The sequence below is a fragment of the Carettochelys insculpta genome, chromosome 2, assembly GCF_033958435.1.
Source record: "Carettochelys insculpta isolate YL-2023 chromosome 2, ASM3395843v1, whole genome shotgun sequence".
NCBI lineage: Eukaryota > Metazoa > Chordata > Testudines > Carettochelyidae > Carettochelys > Carettochelys insculpta.
In genome coordinates, this window is record NC_134138.1 from 238,751,534 (window position 1) to 238,772,054 (window position 20,521).

General features: G+C 43.1%; 1 protein-coding gene across 4 annotated transcripts in view; it reads right to left on the reverse strand.

Annotated features, from left to right (window-relative positions):
• Window positions 1–20,521, reverse strand: part of NMT2 (N-myristoyltransferase 2) — a 73,291-nt gene that overhangs the window by 28,500 nt on the left and 24,270 nt on the right. For 2 of the 4 annotated variants that reach the window (XM_074984803.1, XM_074984801.1), the window contains 6 exons: window positions 13,664–13,808; window positions 4,914–5,032; window positions 4,694–4,785; window positions 4,482–4,598; window positions 3,508–3,678; window positions 944–1,052 (listed from right to left, as the gene is read on the reverse strand). In XM_074984803.1, coding sequence (XP_074840904.1) covers window positions 944–1,052; window positions 3,508–3,678; window positions 4,482–4,598; window positions 4,694–4,785; window positions 4,914–5,032; window positions 13,664–13,808 — 753 coding nt within the window. Of the gene's footprint in view, window positions 1–943; window positions 1,053–3,507; window positions 3,679–4,481; window positions 4,599–4,693; window positions 4,786–4,913; window positions 5,033–13,663; window positions 13,809–17,446; window positions 17,555–20,521 lie in introns of those variants that run through there. The other 2 variants (XM_074984804.1, XM_074984802.1) reach the window with 2 other exon arrangements.

A 20,521-nucleotide genomic window follows, 5' to 3' on the forward strand; every position in this document is an offset into this window, starting at 1 on the left:
ACACAGTTTAAGAAACACTACTCTAAAACACTTGCATTGCATCATCTGCAAACTTTGGAGCCAGAGAGGGGTAAATTACAGCTGCTGCATCTGTCCTCTCACCTATTTTAATCTGGTCATTGAGCTTCTGCTGCATAGTGCTGATGCTATAAAAGTAATGAGCACCTATGACATCAGACCAGACAAAGATGGTTAACCTTGCTGTCCAAAAGCAGGTAAGTCACTATGGAAAAAAATGGAGGGAGAGAAGGAAGGGAGGGACTTTCATGTGACGAAAAGACATACACATGTGGTACATAGCATTTCATGAGCTATAATTTGCTGAAGTAGCTCACTGTGTGGAGAAAACATTCTCTGGCTAACGGGGTAAAATGCTTCTTAACATTGCCTTATCAATGTATTAGGATGCCTTCTTTGTAAGAAATTTAAGACAAACTGCATTTCCCACTCCATTAAAGCGATACAGTACGTGGATGAAAAATTAACGATACATAGTTGTAAAAAGTATGTGTCTTTAGTCTATGGCAGAATGTGACTGAGTTTATTTGGATTTTTTATGAGCTTTCTGAGTTCTAAAGACAGTAAAAGCTGTGTTAAATCCAGTACTTAGATAACTGGCAAATTTGGTTATCTGGCACTGGCTGGCGTAAGCTACCACAGAGCCATCTGCCCCGCGGCTGAAGGCCCAGCAGACCCAACTCAACTAACTGGAACATCTGATTATTGGGTAACATCCACTCCCCATGGATGCCAGATAATCAGGCTTGTACTGTAAACTCAGTTATGCTCTTGTAATCCCTTTTCCAAATCAACGTGTTTTTGTATGTTTTTGGAAGCCTGCCTTTCTTCCAAAATGAAAAGCTTGCCATGTCACAGACAGAAGGAAGGGCATTTTGGGCCTCACAATAAATGTGAGGGTTCTCTAGGCAGATACATTGCTTACATCGGGAAGTCGGTAGAGCTTCATTGTTCTTTGTAAAGTCATATTTCTACTCAAATGTGAAAATTTCACCTCTACCAATTTTCTGGGGTTCAGTGATCGATGCCAGTACCTGGAAATACAATTGAAATACATGTTAACATAATTACTAATTTTAATAATAAATATTCGATAACTGTTTCATCCAAACCCTCCCAACCAAAACAAACTACATCTAAGGAGCAATCCTGGCCTGCCATCTAGAGTGAGCATGAGCAGTAACTAAATGAGCCAATAAAGTGCTTATACTACACCTTTAAAAACTTGTTAATGATCATGGTATAGTTAGCTATCATACTTTGCATCCACATGGATTTTTAATACTGAGATTCGTAATCAGAGCATCTGTACTACACTCTTGTCATATGCTTGGCTGTGTTCTCAACACTGATTTTGATGCATGAACAAGACATCTGCTTATCTGCGTAAGTAGTTTTTTGGGGGGCTTCTGCCACTTGTCTGTATGATAGAACATCCTTGGAGACCTAGGATCAAAGGAGGGAAAATTCTGGCAATGGATAGCAAAGCTTTATATCTACTCATCCCCCCTGAAAGACTCATGGTATCTCTGAAGTCCATAAACTGAAAATAAGATTTCAGTTTTTAAGATTGGAGGGGTAGCCGTGTTAGTCTGGATCTGTAACAGCAACGAAGGGTCCTGTGGCACCTAATAGACCAACAGAAAAGTTTTGAGCATGAGCTTTCGTGAGCACAGACTCACTTCATCAGATGCTCATCTTGGAAATCTGCAGAGCCAGGTATAAGTAAGCCAGAGCAAGGGTGGGGATAACAAGGTTAGCTCAGTCAGCAAGGGTGAGGCTTACTACCAGCAGTTGACCTGGAGGTGTGAACACCAAGGGAAGGGAAGCTGCTTCTGTATTTAGCCAGCCATTCGCAGTCTTTGTTTAAGCCAGAGCTGAGGGCATCGAATTTGCAGATGAATTGTAGCTCAGAAATTTCTCTTTGGAGTCTGGTCCTGAAATTTCTTTGCTGTAGGATAGCTACTTTTAAGTCTGCTACTGTGTGGCCTGGGAGATTGAAGTGCTCTCCTAGGGGTTTTTGTATATTGCCATTTCTGATGTCTGATTTGTGTGCGTTTATTCTTTTACGTAGAGACTGTCCAGTTTGTCCGATGTATATAGCAGAGGGGCATTGTTGGCACATGATGGCATATATTATATTGGTAGATGTGCAGCTGAATGAACCCACGATGGTGTGCCTGATCTGGTTAGGTCCTGTAATGGTGTTGCTGGTGTAGATATGTGGGCAGAGCTGGCAACGAGGTTTGTTGCATGGATGGGTCCCTGAGTTAGTGTGACTGTGGTCCGGTGTATAGTTGCTGTTTAGGATTTGCCTCAGGTTGGCAGGTTATCTGTGGGCAAGGACTGGTCTGCCTCCCAAGGCCTGTGAAAGTGGGGGATCGTTGTCCAGGATGGGTTGTAAATCCCTGATGATGCGCTGTAGAGGTTTTAGCTGAGGACTGTAGGTGATGGCTAGTGGTGTTCTACTGGTTTCTTTCTTGGGCTTGTCCTGTAGAAAGAGGCTTCGTGGCACCCATCTGGCTCTGTTGATCTGTTTTTTCACTTCCTCTGGTGGGTATTGCAGTTTTAAGAATGCTTGGTACAGATCCTGTAGGTGTTCGTCTCTGTCGGAGCCCTCAGCTCTGGCTTAAACAAAGACTGCGAATGGCTGGCTAAATACAGAAGCAGCTTCCCCTCCCTTGGTGTTCACACCTCCAGGTCAACTGCTGGTAGTAAGCCTCACCCTTGCTGACTGGGCTAACCTTGTTATCCCGACCCTTGCTCTGGCTTATTTATACCTGGCCCTGCAGATTTCCAAGATGAGCATCTGATGAAGTGAGTCTGTGCTCACGAAAGCTCATGCTCAAAACTTTTCTGTTGGTCTATAAGGTGCCACAGGACCCTTCGTTGCAGTTTTTAAGATGTAATCCTAAAGATCTACACAGACCTTGGTTGTCTACCAGAAGGATTAAGGGCTGAGACAACCCTAGAGTGATATGAACCTGTGACAGCATATGCAATACTGGATCCTCTCCACACCAACAGTTACACTAAACATCACACAAAACTTTTCAGGCAACATAGTTTTTCCATCAGTATAAGATGCACAACAAACCTCCTTTTTTCCAGAAAAGACCCTGCAGGAAGGAGTTTAAAAAATACCACCATATTTTTACTAGAAAATTCTATCGAACCCACCAGTTAGGAAATAGTTCACCTAAAAAATTCATGTACTCAAGTATACAACTCCATTGCTACTAGCACAGTTTCTCTCATAGTGCAAGCAGTGCTCCAAATAGAATAAAACAGACTAGATTTTACTTCAAAAAGTGTCTTTGCTAAAGGCACCACAAAAAAGTAAGCCATGTCCTTTGGGTTAGAAATCAAATTCATAATGTTTGCCGGAAGTTTACAGCAGAAAAATGAACTTTTTAGTAGCTCATTTGTAATTCTTTTTAAAATGATTATTTTTTGAAGCAATGTTTCTACGAATATCACCTGGATTACCTGCATGTTGCCACAGGCTTGGGGAGTACCACTCCTGCAGTGTAAACTGCCTGAAAAATCCCTTCCAGGTTTACTCTTCTGGTTATTTCCCGAATCAGTACAGGAGCTACTCGTTTAGATCTCAATTTCTTATGGACACAAAGAAAATTGATTTCTACCATTTTCTTCACACTAAAAGCAATTTAAACAACAACAGTTACAAAACTCTCTAAAACATTGCATAGTTTTATTTATATAGTTTTATTTTCCACGTTGATACTAAAGTTGCAGGTTATACTATGTACATTCCTGAGAACAAGCAATACTCACTTTAAAGTCTGCAACAGAAAGACTATAGTATGTAATAAAGTATTCCTGATGAATCACTGAGATTTCTTACCCAATGCTGGTATATACTGTGTATTTTACATACTTCTCAGCATAGAAATCCAAATTTTTAACCTGTCTGCCTTAAGCTGCATCCTCAAAAACATACAACAAATATCATTATTCTGTAACTGCATCTTGCAAGATGTCTAGGTTGGAGAATGTGCCTGTCATAACCTTTAGATCTGCACCCAGATCCGAATTGTGGCCTGGATTTAACGGCCTGGAAAGCAATCAAAGCTGTACGAAAGAGTTATCAAACAGATCCACTGATCATATTCACTGGTTAATTATTCCAGTGGTCCAACCCAAAAGAGGGAGCCTGGTAAGACTGTCTGACTGAATATCCAGCTCACACTTTCCAATAGGCCAGAATGCACCAGGCAGCTCTCCACATCTTCCATCAATAGCATGTTTCTGAAAAGGACATTTCCTTGCCATTAGTTTTAACTGAAACCTGAAAAGCCTTTTAAAACATTTCAGACCTGGGTGAGATTTCTTCTTGCTTTTATCATCAATGAGGCCTGGCACTCAGCTCCCCAGTCAATCATCCCAATAAAAAGCAATTCAATATTTTTCATTTTTATTTATTTATTATTTATATTTACCTGTCATAAATTCGAATGTGTGCAGGGATGGCACTTATGAAGCCTACTAATTTTTTGTTTGAAGATACTCTTACTCCACAGTGCCATTGGGGTAGCCAGCCTGGAGGACGTAGTGCCCTAGAATCAGTGATGGAAACAAATACAGATTAGTGGCCGAAAAAACAATGAATCAACATCCTTCTTTGCAATCCAACATGGAAACTGCTACTCACCACATAAGAAATTCAGGTGAGTAGTCAAACCGAAACATGTTATCATCATCTTCTACATAATTCTCATTTAATAAAGTGTACAGTTCCTTTAGCTAAAACACACACATCAGAAAGAAAAAAAGACATTTATCTCACATATGTCAGCTGGAATGTTTCATCAAGGTGTGTGTGTGTGCGTGTGCGCGCGCACATGCGCGCACACAAACATGGTTTTACTTACAACTTCAGCATTGCTCAGGTCCAAAGTGTCCCACATAAAACCTTGTGGCAAAGAATATGGCTCTAGACGGACATTGTCTTTATCTGGTTCAATTGCACCATGAGAAGTTATAACTTCATCTGTTACAGAAGGGGAAGAAAAAGTTACAATGCTAGCTAATTTTAAAGTTAATAATTTTGAAGTTACTTTACCCAAAGCATAATGTATAACTATGAAATGAGAATGTGAAGCCACTTAATCTTAAAATTAAGGTTTTGTTTGCTTACATTATTTCTCTATTTTTACAATTCACGCAAGTCAGCTAATACTTCAACAGAGCTATTGTACAGAGGCTCAGAGATATCCTACTGAAGTTTATAACATTTTGTAACAGCACAACTGAACAGCAAATTATCACTACGTATGACTCAGTCAACTCCTGAAAGCTCTCTCTGAGGTGCTGTTCTGCAGTTCAACAATGGGATTTACAAGCAACGGTCCTGATCCTGCAAACATTGACGTATGTGAACTCAATAGCACTACTAACATGCATCACTGTTTGCAGGATCAGGACATTTGACAACATAGCTGATGATGAAAGAAACTTTCTTTTGTAAATTTTAAATTGAAACTGTGATTACACCCGCAGTTCTGAAGTCACTGCTGGGTAATCTTGTTTTCCTTCAGAACTTCACATTAAGCTGAAGATATTTTTAAAAATAAACAGGAGCCACTCCTCCTCTGCTGGATAGCTATTGTACATCAGTCAACCAGCTACAGCAGAGGTTTCCAAACCCGAGCAACATTAGGAAATATAACATGTTAATCACGTTTACACAATTATTGATAATTTGTGACGTGTGTCTGAATAATGCAATCTTAGCTCCCATTAGTAACAGAGAGGGAGCCATGCTAGTCTTATATACTATCAAAACAAAAAAGCAGTCAAGTAGCACTTTAAAGACTAACAAAATAATTTATTAGGTGAGCTTTTGTGGGATAAACCCACTTCTTCAGACCATAGCCACACCAGAACAGACTCAATATTTACGGCATAGAGAACCAAAACCAGTAGATACTGTTTTTGGTTCTCTGTGCCTTAAATATTGAGTCTGTTCTGGTATGGCTATGGTCTGAAGAAGTGGGTCTGTCCCATGAAAGCTCAACTAATAAATTTTTTTTTAGTCTTTAAAGTGCTACTTGACTGCTTTTTTGTTTTGTTAGTTCCCATTAATACACCTGAACGACCAGTAGGGGGTACTCGGCGGCTACTTTTGCAGAAAGCTCCTGTGAGGAGATTGCTCAAGAGTGGTAAGTTGGTATTGCCCGCTATGCAACTTGGAAGTCCAGAATCACCAATAGGTTCAAGATGACTCTGGGTACAGAGAATCCACCAGATACCACTGCTACAAAATGACAGTCTTGATCCACCACAGTATACCACCTTTAAGACTGCTGCTGGCCGTCTTTTCTTAGTGAAGAGGGAAAATTCTGTGCATGTGCCTTTTTGTAGTTGAAGTGATATTGTCTACATATGTGTGTTCCAAACATTTCTCTCTGTGAAGACCGCAACAGGAGATGTGGCTACCCTACTGTTAGCACATGGCTTCTGAGGGGATAGTGGTACTTAGCCAGCTGAATGGCTATCATTACACATCAGAAGAACTTGACTGTAAACATATAATCCAGCACACAGGTGATGGCTGCTTGCCTGAAAGGGGTTTGGATAGGTGACCTGATCATGTGATAGCGTCCACCTCTGAGTACAGTCTTACACAAAGAGAATACTGAAATTCCCTCCACAGGGGAAAGGTATAGAGAGGACTCTGGGCTTCCTCCATCTTTTGTCTTCCATCTGCCTGGGAAATTGCCTGAGACACCCTAAAAAAGACAGAGAACTTAACTAGAGACCACTTAAATCCTACCGTTTTGCTTAATAAAAACTCTTTTGTTCATAATTAATCCCAGGGTAAATTGTTATTATCTGGGGAGAGCTAGCACTGTGCACATCTCCTTTTCCTGGATAAAGTGGGCCTATCTAATGAGCCCTACCTGTGCAAATTTTTTGCACACAGAGACAAACCTGTTTAGGGTTTTGATCCCTTCTGGGGGTTGATTACCTGGATGCTGTGCCCTATAACTATATCCACTCAGAGTTGTGGTTAAACAGTGTCTGCCTTGCTTTGCAAGGGGGTGGGTAACTCCAGCTCTGTGCCTTGGCTGGGGAAAACCGGGGTTGTGGGGGAAGCTCCAGAGAGCAAGAAGGTTGGTATCAGTGGCATGATCAGCACACCAGAGAACATCCCAAAGGGGTCTTCTGAGACCCAACACCGACACAATATTCCAGTAGCCTATGTATGAAGAAAGAATTACAGGTTGAATTTTGGTAAACTGGCAACACCTCTGGTCTGGCAGAATTTATGATCTTGTGGATAACTCCAGGGCTGGAGCACTCTAGGGGAAAAACTGGCAGGCTAAGGCCAGAAGAGTTGCCAGACTAGGGAAGAGCAGAGTGCTGGAGCTGATGGCCAATAACAGAGCCCTGCAGCTCCTGTTGCAGGAAGCCAGGCATGAAGCCCCACAGGGTTGGTGGCCAGGAATGGGGGGACAGGGACCAGAAGCAGAGACCCAGCAGGCTAGCGGAGCAGGGATCCAAAGATCCCTTATTGGTGTTGGGACTGGGATCAGAACCTGGTGGGCCTCGGGTTGGAGTCCCAGTGGACTGGAAACTATGCGTCAGGTGTGGAGCTGGGAGGGGAGCCCCAAAGCCTCATGGACCAGTGGTAAGTAGCCTGGAGGAGAGGCCAGGAGCTCAACAGGTAGGCATGGAACTCCATGAAGCTGCAGTCTGACTGTGGAGCCCCAGAGCTGGCTGCCCAGCACCCCAGTGAGGGGAGGTGTATGGTGGCTAGAGGACAGGAATAGAGTGACAGTAAGGTGGTGACTGGGAATGGAGCTCCAGTATCCAAGGGCAGCAGAGCCCCAGAGCCTTGGGGGCTCGGAGTGGAGGAGACAGCACTGACTGCCCCTAGTATGGCAAATTCCCTGGTTTGGGATTGGCCAGGTCCAGAGGGTGCCAGACTAGGGAAGTTCAACCTGTACTTGTTTGAGGTCTTCTGAAATCATGTCAGAATTCCAAAAGCTGGATTCAGAATCTGTTGGCAAACAAGGCTGTGGCACGGTAAGTTTTCCAGAATGCTGGAGAGTCTTACACAAAATGAGTAGTCAAAAAGAACATAAAACAACTTGACTCTGGAGATCAAGGGTATGGACACTTCAAAACTGCATCAACCTAAGTTAGAGTGACATGCAGCCACCACAGTAATTGTTATATTTGTTCATGTCCACACTAGCTCCTTGTCAGTGGTGCTCGTCCTCACCTGTAGCGCTTCCACTGACTGAAGTGAGGTATAACAGGACACTGAAATCTGGAGGCTCACCCTGCTACAATGGCTCACAGCCCCAAATCCCTGGTGAAGGTGTAAGGAAAGCCCATTCCTGGTCACCTCCCAGTGAGGGACTGGGAGAAAACTGGGCGGGGTCAGGGTGGGGGCATTGCAGTATTTACACAGATGCTGTATCACCTTAACTACGCTGACCTCCTGTGAAGTGGAGTTTTTAGGTCTATGTACTGGTGACTTTGTCCCAGCCTACACTATGAGTGGGTCAACACTAAAGCCATCGATCCACCAGCCATCCATTTCTTGGAAGTCACTTGATAACAAGTAGGACATCTTCATGTCACCCTGATATTTGTGACTCCATTAATGACTGATCAGCCCAATTCTGGAGCCAGAGCAGCAGATCTTATCACAGGAGGTGGCAGGTGTTGGAGGGATGTGGGGCAGTTTTTGATGCTCTTTTCTTCTTCTCTGCCTCTCCTTGTCTGCACTGCAGTGGGACCTCTCAAATTGCGCCATCCCCTCATGGTTTGCCATTCTCCACTGGGGACAGTCTTGGGCAAGGTTCTCCCAAGTTTAGACATGGATGCTGCACTTTTTCACGTGTGCCTTCAGCAGGTCCTTATAATTGCTTCTGTTGGCCACCAATGCTCCTTTGTCCTTCCTCTAACTTGTAAAACAATCTGTTTTGGGAGGCACTGATCAAACATCCAAACCACATGACCAGTCCAACGAAGCTGCTGATGAATGATAAGGCTTCAATGCTGGCAACGTTCAACTCTTCCAAGATGCTAGTGTTCAAGTACCTATCCTCCCAAGAGATATTTAGGATTCTCCTGAGGCAGCATTGATTAGATTGTTCAAGTACCTTCAGATGATGCTTGTATGTTGTCCATGTTTCACATGCGTACAGTAGCACTGAAACAACGATTGCACAGTATACAAGGAGCTTTTGTCTTGGGATAGATGTCCCAATTCTTGAAGACCATTTGTCTCAGGTGGGAAAAAGCATAGCTTACACAGCTAAAACAATGCTGGATTTCTGCATCAACGTCGACTTCAGCAGAAAGAGGACTTCCAAGATATGGAAAGTGCTCCACATTTCCCAGCAGTACTTCATTGACTTCAAAACAAGGTACATGAGATTGTTCCATTGGCGAGGGTTGGTGGAGCACCTTTTTTTTTGGTAGTTCATGTGAGGTTGAGATTCTTGTATGCTTCTGTGAAGGCACTTAAGATGGTCTGAAGGGCTGCAGAAGGAAGAGCAGCAACCCAGCTTGACAAGGTCCTGGCTGGGATGACTTAGTTGGGGTTGATCCTGCTGGAAGCAGGGGCTGGACTAGATGACCTCCTGAGGTCCCTTCCAGCCCTATGGTTCTAATCTATGATTCTATGTTGACATCTGAGTCCTGGAGCTCCATGACCAAGGTTGTGGAGGTCTTGTTGTTAGCCTTCAGTCTCCTGTGATTGAAAAACTTCCTGTCCATTCTACAGACAACCTTCATGACATCTGGAAGCTTGCCATCAGTGAGGTAAAGGATCATGGTGACGAAGATGAAGAACAGTGATGGGGCAATGATGCAGCCTTGTTTGACTCCCATTTTGACCTCAAAGGAGTCACTTTGGGATCTGCTGTTGCTAAATTCTGTGGCAGTCATGTTGTAAAGAAGCATCCTCAAGATGCTAATGAATTTTTTGGTGCAGCTGATCTGAGAGGACGGTTCACAGGGCGCTACAATTGACTGAGTCAAATGCTTTGGTCAGGTTGATGAAACTCATACATAAGGCTTGGGTTTGTTCACAACATTTTTCTTGCACTTGCCAGGCAGTGAAGATTATGACTGCTGTTCCTCAGAATGGTTGGAAGCCACACTGCAATTCTCTGAGAACGTCTGAGAGTGGCAGGAATCTGTTTGCAAGGATTCTAACTGAGATTTTCCCTACCATTGCCAAGAGGGAGATGCCAAGATAGTTGCCACAGTCCTACTTGTCCCCCTTCTTGAAGAGACTGATGATCAATGTGTCTCTGAGATCTCACAGCATCTGCTCCCTGTCCCAGGCCTTGAAAATCAGGAGGTGGAGCTGTCTGTGGATCTCTGGCCTGCCTTCTTTGATGACTTCGGTGCGGATTCCATCTAGTCCAGTTGCTTTATTGCATTTCACTGGCCATCCACCAGCTATCCATGTATCATGTCTACTGTAGACACAATACATTGATCTCTGAGCTCACACCCATTGACATCAGTACTCTATCAAGATAAGAAGGGTAGCCAGCATTGATGGGAGAGCAATGCCCTATTGACCTCATGCACACAAGACACCATGGTAAATATGTCAACTTCAGCTATGCTATTCGACATATTACTCCTAACACATGTTTATCATGACATATATCCAAAATGTATCCTTTAGTATAACTCTAGAAAATTAACAACTCAGTAATCAGTAATATACTTGCATGGTGTTTGTACGGTGAAAACAAAGAATTATAAACATGTGCTGGAATTACGTTCTTGAAATGTGGTTAGCAAGCAATGCAGAAGCCAAGGCTGCCCTAGAAAAAGGGATGTGAACTCCCTTGTCTTACCAGCCTGGTAGCAAGGCACAGACAATGAAGGTATATTTACATAAAAAGTAAACAAAGCCATTAAACAAGCAAGAGGGTGGGGGTCAGGAAGGTAGCCTCCTAGCGATAAAAAGAAGAGAACGCAATCTCAAATAATAACAATTATAAGGATAAGCCTTATCAGCTACCTGAGGATCCACATCTCCCATGGAGGATGACCATACTCAGCAATGAGTAAAAACCTATCATCATCAATAAACAACTGAATCAGTATATGGTGGTACATAATGTTACTGTATTATAGAAGTATATTGGGTAAGGTCTTTTGTGAAATTTGAGACATACTGGTGATTACTAGTACTGTGAAATGTATGCACAAGCCTACCATCCGGGCATGTGTGTGCACACACAAAGGCCTGCTGCTCCCAGCTGCTGACACAACTACTGCACCTGTGGCCAGAACCCTAGGCCCCTTAAAATCACTGCCCAAGGCCAGCACAGTGTTCTCTGAGCAGAGCTGAGGGCTGCCTGGGGGAAGTTCAGCATGCTTTGGGCAACACTGAGGGCTACCTTGGGAAGGCTAGTCCCAGTCCCACTCCTTCTGCCAGAGGCTCTGTCCCTTCTGGGGCATGGAGCTGCACCCTCACCCCCAGCTTTGCCCAGGGGCCCAGCAAGTTTGTTGGTCCCACTGTGTAAGCATTAGTACCATATGAGCAGTTATGGATACTCACTGATAATACACATGAAAGTTGGTGACCAAACACAGGGACAAACAAGTTCTCACCCAGGCAGGAGGTCAAGCAGCTATCTACCTGTCTTCAGTGCAAATTAAGCAGTAGTGGATCAATACAATGAAACCTCATTTACACATGAATCAACAGGCAAATACAGAATCATTCCTCTCCCCCACCCACCCATTTCTGCCTCTTAAAGGAGAGCGAAGACTCAATGAACATTGGAAAGAGAGCATGGCATGTACAGAGAGAAGTTTTATCTGGGCTTAAGTTTCACAGAGTAAACTTCAAAGGTGTTTACAACAGACAAGTTGGTATATCAGGGCAGTTGTCACACAGCTTAACAGCAATGAAACTCTCTGTTGCAGAGGCTGAGGGAGGTAACAATAACTCACAATTCTGGGAACTGCTGGAGAAAGGCTGACTGATAGTGCAAGACTCAAGACACAGAAGCACAGCATATAAGGTATGCTGAGTTGCAAGGGAGGTAATGAAACAACCTCTTACTGATCTGGGCTGAACCCCAAAGTGTTATGGAAGGTAATAATTTTAAAGAGGGATCTCCTGCTTTGTGTCTTTCAGAAAGAGAAAAGTGTCACATACCAATCAAAACAACAAGGCTGTTGAAATAACGACTGGGGGAGAGGGAGAACAGTGTGTGAAGATAATTCCTTTAACCTGTGACTTAGAGGTCACAGAAATCAGGCATTAATATCTTTGCTGAGTTTACACTACATGCCCCTAGGCGCCTTGCAGGAAGCACTGGCAACATTAACTTACTGCATGTCCGTCTTGAGAGGATCTGGCTGGAAGGGTGGGATTGAGACAGAACAGTTCAATCCCTCAGGAACACTGGCATGGCTCTGAACAGGAAAATGGTCAGTGGAAACCACTACCGAAAGAAGTGGTAGGGACTGCTTCTCTTGCAAGGTCCTCAAGCTTCCCTGGTAGTGAAGATTTCCTGGAAGTAGCACTACTGTCTTACAGGAGACTAATGGGGCTTTCCTCCAAAGCTGATGGAATCAGCAACTACCCTCTCCCACAAATGAGAGTTGGCTGGAGATAAGCAGAAGCTGTGCAGAAGACAGACATTGGATCAGTTTAAAGACCTCTTCAATCAAATTGCCTCCAAAACCATTGAGAAAGGAAACATTTCCTTTATGGGATGGACTAAGAAGAAGAATTTGTATGCAGTGAAGGAAGCAAGTGAACAAAAATAAGTATGTGAGAGATGTGTAAATGACATCAATGTATGCAAAAGTACCATATCCCTCACAGTCTGGAGTCTTTGTTCCTCTCTTATACCTGGTTCATAATAGTTTAAAACTCTACTACTGCTAACAACTAAGTTATTCCTTTCACTGAAGTGGTAGAAGCCTTTCTTCCTTGTAGTTCTGAAGTTCAAACCCAAGTTAGCTCAAGTAGGATCATTAGAATAGCACATTTCCTGTTTTGCACATGAAATTTATTCTGATATTTCATCTCATGACATACTCTTTTTTCCAAACCACCCACCCTAGTATTTATCAGTAATTTCAGATGGCTGCAAAAAGAAATGACTACTGAATCCGAATACCGTAAACCCTCACGTTACACTGGGGTTGTGTTCCTGAAACCCCCGCGTAACTCAAATTTTTGCACAAGTCGGGGTGTGGGGAAGGGAGATGGGAACCAGAATGCCGCCTGTTCCTGACTCCCCTGGACTTGCAGGAGTAGGCTGGTGGTCTGGTCAGTTTCCTGTCTCCCAGAGTGGTGAGGAGCCAGGAACCAGCCTGCAGCCTGGTTCCTGTCTCTCCACCATTTGTGGGACCCAGGAATCTGATCAGCCATATGTGGGCAGCTAGGCAGGCTGACAGCCACAGAGCAGCTTCAAGGTGTGTTTAATTCATATTAAAGCAAGTTACATGCAACTTGAAGCCACATATTTTGAAGGTTTACTGTACTTTTTGATAGAGAATATATCCAGATAGTGTTCTGTAAATAGATATGTTGGACTCAGTAAAATTTCAACATGCTCCTTTCAGGTATTGTTAAGATCAATCTTCTATATAGACCCAGATAAAAACTTACTAAGCTTAGGTACAGGTTGTGTATCCCAAAACTGGTATTTACGTTTGGTCGCTTCATCAATGTTCTTTGCTGGTCCCTGGCATGCGGAGAGCAGCTCCATAGCTCTCTGAATATCTTGTAGCTTCTGCATTGGAATGGCTGGATTCTGTATGGTGAGACAAGTGGAAGAGAAGCTTGTTTACTACACAGACTGAAAAAATAAGGTGTATGCCACAGTCACATCACTTGCTTCAATGATACGGATAGTATTTTATATATTTGCTCCCATCTTAAATGAGGCACGGCCAGGGAGCTCACGCCCAACATACAGATTTCACTGGGGGAAAAACAAGGTTTATAAACTTTCCTTGTTTTAAAAATAGTTTATTTTTAAACTTCCTCAAACTGGTTTGTTTAAACTGAATAGTGAGCTTGTGTTTATATTACAAATATTGCAGCACTGTGTTACGGTATGATGACCACACTGTGAAGGTAACCATTTCTTTTTTTCCCCAATGCGCCATCTCAGCAAAGTTGAAATTGTAAAGCAGAGTAAAAACTGCTAAGAGTAAAGCTGATTTTTAAAAATTCCTTTAGGTTTGACAATCTAAGATGTTATTAGGTACATTCATGAGAGCAGATGAAGTCTATCTGTATTAAAAAATACATACTGTAAAAAAAAAAAAAAATCACATTAAAAAGGCAGCTCTATTCCGTATTTGTTATGCTATATTGCTACATATTTCATATTACTAAGGTTCTATCAGATTTTGTATTAATTCTTGCTTTATATTTTGATGTACAGAAAATGTATGGTTCTCAGTCCATTCTGCCGAGTTAAATGTTTAATACTGTTTAGCAAATCTTTGAAATAATGGGAGCATTTAAGGATAAAAATAAAATAAGCTAAAATTCTATTTAAAGAGGAAAAACTTTTATAGAATCATCTCCCCACCAACACAGCTTACGACCTAGGGCTAAACTTGCTCAACTATGGTGGCTAACGCTAAGCATCAAAACACTTATTTCAGACATGATGCTGAGCACCCATATATTCAGTGAGAACTCTGACTGTGTAATGTATACCCTCTGCAAACCAGAGATAGTCACAGTGTGTTATAAACCTGAAGGGATATTTCTATTTTTGTTTTTCTTCGGGAAGTCTCATCCTGGAACAGATTTGGGAGTTTTGCCTTAAACTTCATGAGGTAGGATTTCACCCCAGGCTTTCTACATTCTTTAAACTAGATTATATTACACATATTATTTAAAACATTTTTATCCCAACTGCTTAATGTACAAGCACCCTGCTTCTCAGTTCTAGTAATGTGTCATCCTTTCATTATTTCACTTCCTTTCTGAGAGCCATCAAGAGAAAACACCACAAACACAACTAATGTGAACAAGCAGCTAACTTCAGTACTGCGCATCTCAAAGGCAGATCTTCTGCACATAGTTTAAGAATATCGAATGCCAAAGCAGCTTGTATGTCTTACCATTAAATAAATTTTATTTTCTAAACATTATGCAGTTTCTCTAGTTAACTAAAGTACTGCAAGATTTCTCTCTGAAAAATAATACAATTTAGATTTCCCTCATCCAGCACCCTTAGGACCTGAGCAATCCTGAACTAGGGAACTGCTGGACCATGGGAGGTCAAGCCTCCAGGCTCTCCTACGGGGGCCACGATCCTGCAGGCCAGCCACCTCTCCTGGCCACTGGCCTGCCTCCTTGTCCTGAGGCTACCGGGGGCTCCACTACTGGCCTAAAGGTGGGCTTCCTGCCACAGAGCTGCCAGCTGGGCTCCCCACCGCAGAGCTGCTAGTGGGTTTCCACTTTGAGCCCAGCTCTGCGCTGATGGATCTCTCTGGTGCAGCAGTATCCATGGTCCTACCAGACACAGATATTGTTGGACTAGAAAGGATCAACCTGCACTATGGATGTATGGAATAAAATGTTCTCTGGCCTGAGTGTCAGTGCATTAACATCTATTTACTTATGGGCGGTGCTTCTTTTCCTTGGAAAAAGGTGCCAGAACTCAAGCCCCACACACGGCCCTACACTGCCACCAAGCTACATAGAGAGAGAGAGAGAGAGAGAGAGACAGAGAGACAGAGACAGACAGAGAAAACAGCTCAACCCAACTCACCCGTGGGCAAAACCCCAACTCACAAAATAGCCATAATGCCTGAAACTAAACACACATACACACATAACCCCAAAACACAAAATAGCCACAAGCCTTACACAAAATGCACACTCCTCCAAGCCCAACTGCATACAGCACAACCCCCAAATATACCCTGGAACACAAACACACATGTCCCCACCCCTACAAACAGCAGGGCACAACCCACAGCCCCAGACTAGCATCCCTGCCCCACACCTTCTACAACACTGCACCAGGTCTCTACCACCTCCAGCCCCGCAGGACTTCTGGGTAGCGACTCTCTGCAGCAGCCGGGCATGCTGGGGAAGGATGGCTGCCTGGCCTGGTACCTGTGCCTGGGAAGCAGGAGGAGAGCTGGGCACAGGAGAGGGAAGCTGGCATGGAGTGAGTGGGGTGAGTGGGCTGTGGGCATGGGGCAGAGGGGAAGCAGATAGGACAGGGGCCAGGGTAGGCTGTGGGCACAAAATGGGGGGCTGGGTGGGTGACGGACACGGTAGGCTGTGAACAAGGAGAACTGGGCATACAGCAGCAGGCAGGAAGCAGGGCGGGCTGTAGGCAGGGGGTAGGACATGGGTGGTGGGGGACACATTGGGCTGTGAACAGGGAGAATTGGGCTTAGGGCACCGGGCAGGGTGGGTTGGGACAACAGGGCAGAGAGCACAGGGATGGAGACAGGCAGCGCCACAGCCAGAGAGGGAGCTGTGGCCATAGACTGTGGGGGGGGACAACAGGGCTCTGCAGGGTACGAAGGGGGCACAGCCACCCCCTGCCAGGCACAGGTGCTCCCCAGACACAGGTCATGCATGGCAATCCCCAGGAAGCTGATTTCCTGAGGGGAAAGGCTGCTCCCTTCCCACCACCCCCCATGGAGGGTCACAACCACCTGCCTCCTGCCAGAGCCAGAAGCCCCTGGGGCACCCTGTGCCTCTCATCTGCTGCTTTAATCCCTTCCACCTTCCCAAGATACCAACCCACTGCAGCCTTAATGCCCTCTGACCCCCCATGACCCCAACCCATCCTCAGGCTTAACACCCCACCCCCAGCCCCAACCCACAACCAGGCTTAACCTCCCTACCACAGCCTCAAACCGCCCCCCTGCCTACCTAAGAAAGGAGCAGCTGATGGCTCCTCTGCTCTCCTGCCCAAAGCAGCTCCCAGCACAGCCTGGCTATGTGCAAGCTGCCCAGAGCAGCTCCCAGCACAGCACGGCCCGGCCACGTGAGAGCCACCCAAAGCAGCTTCCAGAACAGTACGGCCTTGTGCAAACCGCCCAGAGCAACTCCCGGTGCAGTGCCCCAGTCCCACCCAGGGGAAAAGGTGTTGGAATGCCATTCTGCAGCGTTCCAGCAGAATAAAAGCCCTGCTTACAGGTTTCGGTTGACCCAAGTATGTCAATACTGTTAGAGCAAGAAAAAGAATAACCTACTTCTAGATCCAAATCAGAGTGCTATGGGTCAGGGTTCCCAACTAAAAAGCAACATATCTAGTTCCCATGGCCTAGTGTGAAGGTTTTAAGGAAGCAGAGAGATTTGTAATGCTTACCAGTAAACTGACAAAGCAAATATTAATTCTGATGAGTCAATATTAATAGTACGGATGTTTTTTATTTTAGCAGTGTAAGCAGCTCCACTCACCAATGTACCACTTTCTTATCCCAGAGGGTTGCCACTGTGTACATGGGGTAGGGCATCCATTTCTAGAGCCTCCTCCTGATGACTTCTTTAGCTTGTGATGGACTTTCTCTGTACAAGTATCCCATGACCTAGGTCTCTGGCCAGGTGATCGCTTAAGTTCAGTTCTGTCCTGGTATAACAAAGTCCAACTACAAAATTTACACCATTATCCAAACAAAAGATCCTTCTGCCCCTCTCATACTACACTGAAGTTCCCTGTTTTTCACCCCTATTCCTGATGAGTATCTATGGTTCATTGGTCTTCTTCCACAGAGAGGGGTTCTTCATTCCTTGCAGCAAAATCAGACAGGTATGTGCTATGACATTTGTTTTCAGTTTCTTTTTATTCTTGCCAACAGAGGAGGAAATTTTTCTGAAGAAACACACACAAAATGCAAAGCAATATCTCTTTCTCTAATTTGAGTGAGTTACTGATGTTCATAGGGACTACCTAAACACTCTGGAGGAATAGCATGAAGACAAAGAATAAAGCAAAAATGTACAATGTTATGTGATCCAAAGGAAATTCATGTGATGGATAAAGGAAGCTGGTGGCCTTTTCTGCATGAAGTGAAGCACTGTCAGTTCTCCTCTATGCCACAGGAGGAGTTATGGAGGAGGTTCATTCTGTTACATGTGCAGAAATGTTAAACAGATAAGGAACTAGTTGGAAAAAATAGGGGATTGGTGACATTTTAAAACACACTGCTAATATCATTCTTCCTTTTGATCCTTAATGGCTTGTTGGGGAAACTGTTACCAGGTTTTTTTTGATGCATTATTCAAAATCCAAGTCCTCATCTGTCATTGACAGAATAAAAAGGTCAAGGTTGGAGGAGGGCTACCACAAGGCAGTTGTAAAAACTGATTAAATTACCTGACTATTGAATTTACTTAAAGACATTTTCTAAACACAGGAACCCCTTAAATACTACTTACTGTCTTAGATAGTTGTTTAAATGCTTTTTAAAACCCAGAAAACAGCAGGGAAATCTCTGTGATTAAAACAAACATTGAAAATACTTGAAGACATACCATCCTAGACTAGAATACAGATTGGGATTATTACAGCAAAGAGACAAATGTCCAAATTTGCAGGCAAGTGCACAGAAGTTGGTAATTCCACTTCATAGTTAATTCAGAATATACACCCTACACATTTAAATTCACACCTCAAAACCATATTTTTGGTTTTTGTCTTTGCTCGCATGTGTTAGTTTTTTGTGGCTTACCATTTGTCTATGGGGGTGGGGGAATCTAGGAATATAACAAATGCAAAGTTATACATCTGGGAACATGGAATGCAGGCCATAGGATGTGGGTCACAGTGTAATGCTATACAAAGAGGGTTAATGCAATCCTTGAGTCTAGTGAGTTAGTAAACAGGGAGGTAAATAGGGAGGTTATATTACCTCTGTTTACAGCACTGGAGAGACTGATAATGCAAAACTCTTTATAGTTCTGATGCCAATATTTTAAAGAAGACTGTTGAAATAATGGAAAAGGTGCAGAAAAGAGCAACAAAATTTATACTTGGTTCTTGAGGCTGCAGTTTGTGCGTGTGCACGTGCACAATGTAAACACCCCTAGGAATTCAAAGACCCAGGGAAATAAAATATTTTCAGACTCACCACATTTTACAAAGACAAAACCCCAACTAAAATCAGTCAGAGCTTCACTAAATAGTTATGTAAGATCATTTCAGAAGCCTAATCCTCATTACATACAGGACTGGGAAAGAATTTTCTGATTTTGGGAAAAACTAGCAGCAATGTAGATTGTACTGATTAAAATTTGTTCAGAACTGCTGCAAGTCCTGGATAAATAAAAATAATTTAAATATATAATATTTTATTTAAATTAGGATTTTAAAACCAATAAAATATTAAATCCTCATTTAAAAACAAGTCATCACAAACGTGCTACAAACACACTTACTGTCTCATAATGTGAATTAATGGCTCTAGTCTGTCCTGTCTAACTACCAGCTCTTGGTTCTTGAAAGTTCTGGGCTTCCAGTTGCTGTTTCTCAGCAGACTAAAAAGTAACGTGCAAAGAAAGCTACAAGCTGCATAGTATTGATTTTGTTCTGTGCTTATGTGGTGGGCCTTGGCAAAGCATGGCAGAAAAGTTAATTAAGACATTGTCTCAAAGACAGAGAGATAATATGTACAGAAAGACTGAAGCAGCACAGAAAGGAACAGTGGAGTGGGATGGGGGGAAAAAAAGGGATGTGAGGGTGGGGAAGAGATATTATTCAGCACACACACAGCTTCCTATATTTCCCTCATTTTTGCCACACAAAAATGATCATGGCTTCTGGGCATAAGATCGTATCTGGAAATATTTTGAAGAAATTAGTTCGTTGGGTAAAACAGGAAAATGTGTCAAGTTTCAGCAGTGCAAGAGGACACGGCATGGCCTAGTTATAAAGATGAAACATCATAAGAAAAACTTATCTTTGGGAGAAAATGATATGAATGAAGATACGGACATGGCTGAGTTAGTAACTTAAATAATTTACTTTGCAAGGTACCATTCTTCAACATTTTCTCTATACCTTTCAGTATAAGTATGATTTGACAAGTAAATTTCCAAGCTGTTTGCTGTGTTGGATGTTGATAGGAAAAAAAACAAAAAAAACCCAAACAAACAAAAAACAAAAAAACTTTAGCTTTGCTCATCTTTTGGCTTACTAGATTCTAAACCTAGTTAACTAATCAATTACTCAAGTATATGATACAGAAAGCTGCAGTAAGAGAAATCTAAAGTTGCCAGTTGCCACTGTCATTTTCTCATCTTATGTTACATAACACATGCCCCTTCTTTTGGCCAGGCACCATAATGGTGATGCCATAAATCTATTTCCTATTTTACTTCAGCATAGCTCAGCTTTTCCAAGGGAACCACACTCTGTCATTGTTTTCACTTAAAACAGAAGTGCCAGTGAGGTCAATGGGGCTTACTCCAAATTAAGTGCACTCTAAGCACAGTCAATCTTAGTTTTTTTGGTAACCTGATTTTAGTTTTTTTTTT